Source organism: Bactrocera latifrons, unplaced genomic scaffold, assembly GCF_001853355.1.
Source record: "Bactrocera latifrons isolate USDA-ARS-PBARC rearing strain unplaced genomic scaffold, ASM185335v1 scaffold_193, whole genome shotgun sequence".
In the NCBI taxonomy this organism is placed as follows: Eukaryota; Metazoa; Arthropoda; class Insecta; order Diptera; family Tephritidae; genus Bactrocera; species Bactrocera latifrons.
In genome coordinates, this window is record NW_017535441.1 from 253,710 (window position 1) to 260,975 (window position 7,266).

Consider the following 7,266-nt stretch of genomic DNA (forward strand, 5'->3'; position numbering starts at 1 on the left):
TTCCGCCTTTTGCGTCGACCTCTTGATGACATACAGAAGGTGTCCACCTCAAATAAATCTCATAGCGAGTCAGGGTCCAGCTCAAGTAAATCTCAGAGTGATTCAGGGTCCTCCTCAGATGAATCTCAGAGTGAGTCAGGATCCTCCTCAGATGAATCTCAGAGTGATTCAGGGTCCAGCTCAAATGAATCTCAGAGGGATTCAGGATCCTCCTCAGATTGAATAGCTGATCTTAATTTCATTTTGCAAAAGCTTAGTAATTCTTGGCATTGCATAAACTTTTTATTGCACATTACTGCACAATGATTATATAGACTATTTGTATCCTATAACTTTCTTTTCTCTGCAGAAAGCACGATATTCAAATTCAAGAACATTTATTAGCACTATAATTATTTATAATATAATATATTATATTATTGGATACCAATAAAAGTTATTATACATATATTAAAAACTTGAAAACTGTTTGGTATAACAATGATAGAAAGTTGCTATTGATTGCAAATAAAATATATTGTACTTCGCTATAAGATTCTGTTAGGATGCTGAAATGTGTTTAAAAACGGCAAGTAACAAAACAACAATATTCTAATCAGCGATCAAATGGTATACCAAAAAATGTTGTCAATAAACTTTGAGGGAATCTTCTTACTCATCTTTCAATTCTCTTTTCTTTTTATGCTACATGAAAAAACTCCAGCTATGAATCCTTTCGGTAATTAGTCCAGCTTTTGAATTATTCACTAAATTGTGCCTTTGTTGAGAGATTCTGAGCCATAAACGCCATAAACTCGCCACATGAATTGCATAATAATCTGATTAACATAATTAGACGGTAAAAAAGCTAGTAGAATAGTTCTTAGTATTTTGAATGAACATGTTTTAGGAACTAGGGATTAACTCAGAGAATTTCGCACAATTATGTAAAGGTTTGATAGCTCCAAAGCAGTGCTTGTACACTTTCTGTCCAAGTTGCTTCAAATAATTCCTTTAACAGTTTATGAAAATCAAGTTGAAAATATCGTTTAGATTTTCAAAAAAAAATCCATAAAAATAAAATAACAAATCCACAAAGATATAAAATTTAAAAAATAATAATAAAGTAATAAATTTAAAATCAAAAAAAATTAAAATTTTAAATGAAATAATAATAATTATTATGTAAAATCTCTTTTGTTTCTAATACCCAAAACTGAAATGGCAGCATCAAAATTTACAAAAAATTTAACTTTATTTATCTTTTTATCTCATATACTATATATGTACCCCTGGTGCATATTGTGGAATGGTTTCCGAAGTATTTGTACAAGCCAAACATTGTTATCTTTCGGTTTGAATTTTTTTTTTTTTTTTTTTTTTGGCATCTCTATGGAAAATAATATTGTGCATTATATGTTTGTATAAAAACAGCGACTGCTGTGAAAGTAGCGTTATTAGGATTTCGGAGGTCTTAACTGACGCTAAATCACAGAAATTGTATAAAGTGGAATACTAAAAAGGTGATAATATGAATTCTGAGTACATATATAACATATTTATTCAACGTAATTGAATTAATGTCCTTTTTATGACCTACACTATTATTATTCTTGGAAATAATTAAAATTGTATGAAATACAAATAATATTGACATTCGTGTTGTTCAATTGCATCCTTCGTGGAGAGAAGGTCGTGGAAAGTTATTAGCCTTGGGCTAACTTGATGACAATGTAATGCAAAAGTCTGTGCTCAGCGAACACACACTTAAAAACACATGTGAAGAGAGTAAAGAGATGAGAGTGTAATTGAACTCTTATTTGTAATGGTCATTGCTTATTTGACCTTCATCACTTTCTAACAAAATGTCTCTTTGTATCTTTACACAAATATTCATTTTTTAGTTATACTCAGCATTTGTCATTATTGATAAGTCATAAAGCAGGGTGTATATCTACTTTTATATACACATCTAGATGTGTATAAGAGACAGGTACATATGTATGAATGTATGTATATACCATATTTACAAACATATTCATATATTTTTATTTATTTACAAATGTGAAAAAAATAATACAATTATTTATTTTATGTGACTTTAAAACTGCTTAAATATTTAAGTCTACATATAGTATATGTTACATGTATTCCAATACTTCAGAGTTATTTAATTTTTCTAATGTCATTTTAATGTTCATGAAATACTAAAAAGCCAAAGGTTTATGCAGGAATACGCATGATGTCCACATACAAACATAATTTTTATTGTTTTTTTTTTTTTTTCTATTTGCTCCTGCACTGTCATCTCCGAGTGTCATGGGCGAGAAAAGTGATTGCGGCGCATTAATTCAGTGGTGACGTCCAAGATACTGTTTCCTATGCATAAACATGCTTCATTACTGTTATTTATGAATATTGAAGATATAATTCTTTTAAACATTTAAAATTTTTGGAATCACCTTATAAAAAGGTCAAATATTCGACGTTAACTTAAGTTCTATCTCTTATCGTTCAAATTTGTTGGAAATAATAATTTTGTAGTTTCGGGATTGATATCCTGAGTTTTAAAGATTTGACTGACTGCTTAGCACCAGTTTGGAAGAAATTTAATAAAAATAAAGACTTTTTTCCATTTGCAGTCCGAGTCAAATTTGATAAGTATATGCACTTGTATCTACCGCTTCCTCAGCAATCGAAAGCAAAAAGATACTTTCCATTCGAATCCAAATTTCGTTGATCTTATGACACGTGTATTTATACTTATTTTTATGCAAACTAAGCAATCGTTATCAAAGAAAATTCATAAATGTAGTGAATATCGTCGAGAATCACTAAACCATCAGACCGGCAACGTTTCTGCATACCAAATGTAAGACACTGTACAAAATCATTCGCATATTATAAATATTCCGCCGTGTAGGAAATTCGAGAATATTTAGTAGCCAGAATGAAATTATATTTCGTTTAATAAGAGCAAAAAAACATAAATCTTCCGATTTGAAAGATTTTCTCCACGGCTTGGCACTATTCTTCCACTGACTTAGACAATAGCAAATAGGTTTAGACCGATATTTACACTTTCTTCGATATTTCCTACAGGCAATGTTCATGCATTCACAAACTAACACATACATACACAACTTAATATACTGCTTTCTCGCAGCCAATTTCATTTTCAAACTGCATATGGCACTCATGTTCCAACGGAAATTTATTTTATCTAATTTTTTGTTCAAGCGAAGGCTTCACTTGAAGTGCATTCCGCATGCAATATTCTGCTCGCTTGTACGCGTAATTTCAAATATGACTGTTTGTGTAAACGCGCAAGAATACGTGTCGTTTTCGCATGTTTTCCACCTTTGAATCGTAAATTGTATGGCTTGCAAGACCTAACAGCTGCTAGGCGGTTTTCGGGTCACCTACAACAAATAGAACAATTTGAAAGCTTCTTCCGCAAAAGTTAGCTCAAGTGGTAGCTTTTGCTTGAGACTGCAAGTTACTACATACACATGTACATACTTTATACAACTACAGTTTGCACATTTCTATAGGTACATATATATTACCAGTGAGGTGCGCTACATTTGGAGGTTTTCCGTTTGTGTGCATGAAGATTTGTGTATTTTTGCATGTTTGTTCCTCTTTCCTGCTCTAACGGTCTTTTGCTGCGGTGCAATCCACAGGTGCAAGTGAGGTTGCTAATATAAAAAACCATTGAAGCAAGAGTGTGCACAAATTTAAATGTGTTGAATGTCTCAAGAAAATTATGGAAATATACCCAGTTTGTTGTCAAGTGCCAGTGTTGAGGTTTTTGGAAAAAGTTAAAAAAAATTTAAGATTTCATATATTGAAACGTGCCAACATAACCTTAAAGGCTGCACTTATCATATGCGGGAATGTACTATATATTTAAAAAATAACAAATGTAATGGCAGAATAATATTGAGAGAAATACTATTTATTAGCCAAAAACACCGTAAGTTGCTACATCCGATGCCTAAAATATTCTCTTTTGGCATCAACCAAGAAACAGGACGTAATTTTGTGTAATCAAGCGCAATTTTCATCTTGGTAACTACCATGATTTATCACTGCTTCCTGACCTCTTCTTACGTGCTAAATGTAAATGGTGTTCCATTTCGAGTTTTCCTACTTTTTTAAAGGAAAAATACAGAAACTTCAAATCTTATGGGTAACACTTATTATCATTCGATAGAACATTCTTTAGAATTTCTTTTTTTAAAATTATCTCTTTCAAAAGTTGGCCGCGGCTACGTCTCAGTTGGTCCATCCGTTGAGTCCAATTATCGATGACTCGTTTGAACATTTCGACTGGTAACTGTCAAATGACAAGAGTGATGTTTTGCTTCAAGGCCTTACTCCAAGCAGGATTGTCTGCATAGACTTTGGACTTTATATATCCTCACAGGAAAAAGTCTAAGGTTGTGATGTCACATGATCTTGGTGCGCAACCGACTTGCCTTAAACGTGAAATTGTCTGCTGGGTGCTGGTGTTGCGTCCCATAATGAGCTGCCATACAATACTGAACAAAAATAACATGAAAAAAGTACCTCTACTTGAATCACTTTAAAAAACCTTTCACCTACGCTATCAAATATAATATTCCCAAAATTTTGATATTATATTTTCAAAAATAAAAATATAGATTACACATTCAAGCAGATATTAATATTTTAAGTGAGCTGAAAAAAAAAATTATAATAATATTAAAGTCCATTCGAGCTTCTATCAAAGCAACTAGAAAGCCCAAAAGCGCACTTAGCTTTCTGACTAGTCGAAATGTGAATTTGCACTTCCTCTCTTTACAAAACTGTTGCTCTGCTATGAATTCAAGTGATAAACAACCAACTAGTGAAATGTAGTGCAAAATGTAAGCAAAAACGACAATTGCAATTGCAACAGCCCACTCGACCACGTTGATGGCCTGCAGCTGCTAACAAAAATTCATTGAATCTATTTATTGTTTCGTCCCGATTTTACTGTCATCGGACACGCCAACGCACTTTTTCAACTTTTCCGCCTACGAACCGTTCAAAGCAAGATGTTTTGGTTAATGAAGGTTTACCACCTACCAATGGATAGATAGTACGTTGCTGCCTACTGCGACCACACACTGGCAGAAAGAAAGCAAACAACAGAATGTTACGCAGTAACTATACGCACTGTCGGCGGTGTTAATGCCAATTGATTTTCCTCTCTGTTGGTGTAGCAATTTTCCATGTTTTATATTTGTCGCTGTGCGCTTATTTATTACTTCTCGTTTGACTTTTTATCTGCGCTTCTTATGTCGGGTTTGCTTATGCCAAGCCAAATTGACGGTCGTCTATTATGACCGCATGAACATACACCGAATCACAAACCCACATAAAGAAATCAAAGGCGCTTAAGCACAGCATCATTTAAGATTGCCGCCAAAACCCGGGATTAAATATGTGTACCATTGTTTATAGTTTACTCAGTAGACTTATTTCTTCTGTTCGCTTTTTAAATTCCTCTTTAAAGTTTTTACTGTAGATAGATTTCTTTTAGAACTTTCCTGAAAAATACCTTTAAGTACAATAAAGTAAGGCGAAGAGCGATATAGTAACGGGGTTCTCTTTTCTTCGATGGCCCTTTTTTGACAGATCACGGTTGAGTCGTGCAAGCTGTCATGTTATTTTTATTCAGTATTGTTTGGCATTTAATCATGGAAAGACTTACGCTTGAACAATATTTACAAATCGTGCAACTTCATTATGAAAATTCACGTTCTGTACAGAATATGTTACGCGCGATTTGCTCAACTTAGAGTCACCATAATCGGCCTGCTGAGGGTACTATTCGCAACACCATCACCCATTTTGAGACGCAACGTTCATTATTGGATAATATTCAAGCGAAAAAGCCACGTCCAGCACCCAGCCGTAGCTGAGAGTGGACACGAAAACCGTGGGGAGTCGATTCGACGCCGTTCGCAGCAACTTCCCACAAATCGCATCATTCAATGGATTTATTGGGAGAATACTTCGGTGAGCAGATAATTTCAGGTATTAGGTCGGTCGATTTGCCACTAAGATCGTCAAGATCGTGTTGGACTGTTGGACTTTTCCCTTTGGGGATAGGTAAAGTCTAAAGCCTATGCGGACAATGCCGCTTCGATTAAGGGCTTGAAGCAAAACATCGCCCGAGTTATTCGAGTCGAAATACTCATACGAATCATTGATAGTTGCACCCAGCGGATGGACCATCTGAGATAAAGCCGCGGTCAAGAATTGAAAGAGATGATCTTTAGAAAATAAATGCCAAAGAACGTTCTTTCGAATGATGATAAACCTTCCCCATTAAATTTGAAGTTTCTGTGTTTTTGCTATGAAAAATTAAAGAACCTCGAAATAGGTCACCCTTTATATGCGATTTCTCATCTGAGAAAAAACTATTGTTAGAAATAAATCGCTACATGTATAGTACTCAAGTTAGGGTATTAAGCTTGAACCATAAATATAAATATAAATGCATCATCATCGATGAGATCATTCGGCAAAGAGAAAATATTTTTATTGAGTATAAATGTATACTTCTTTAACATTATCTTTTAAACCAAAAATTGCAAACTTTTGGCAATTTAATATTATATACTTATATACAAATTATACACCAATAAAAAAAGTATTGCGAAGAGCCAACATTCCCACATTCTTCACTACAAAACTTTTGCCGTCATTTCGCTATCAATCACAGCCATCGATAAACTGGTTATCTTCAGGGTCAACAGACAGTCCATAGCGTAGTAACTTTGCCTGTGCTCCCACGTGGCAACAATTTCACATACATAATTAAACGGGCCATGCACAGACGTCTACTCACATACCTTCATATATAAAACTATATTTAGCTACATAAATTTATAAAATATAAAGTGCTTACAACCCAGTGAACCAAAATACACATAAGCAGATAGTAACGCCATTCCAACACACATTTAATTCTCCGCATAAATAAATTGATGACAAATATTTATAGAAATGTACTTACAGTTCGGAATCAATTCTGGATTTCATTATCGAAACTTATATATCTTGTTATGCACATTAGCTCTATGTATAGATTTCTAAATATACCGATGTTTGATTCAATTCCACTAGCATGAACACTTTACGAATCTGAAGAAGCCTAGAATAGCTCAAGTTTTACCTCATTCCAACTCTTACAATATTTTGTTTTTTTACTACAGCTAACCCAATATTTTGCTTGTTGGGTACAGCTATTGGCCCTCACAACTACAC

The 7,266-nt window shown here is 33.8% G+C and overlaps 1 protein-coding gene across 1 annotated transcript in view; it reads left to right on the top strand.

Moving 5' to 3' along the window:
- Window positions 1-406, top strand: part of LOC108967642 (protein yellow-like) — a gene marked incomplete in the record, with an annotated part of 2,920 nt that extends 2,514 nt beyond the window's left edge. Inside the window, 1 exon segment of the mRNA XM_018931195.1 lies at window positions 1-406. Within this exon segment, the coding sequence (XP_018786740.1) occupies window positions 1-222 (222 nt within the window).
- Between the last annotated feature and the right edge of the window lie 6,860 nt (window positions 407-7,266).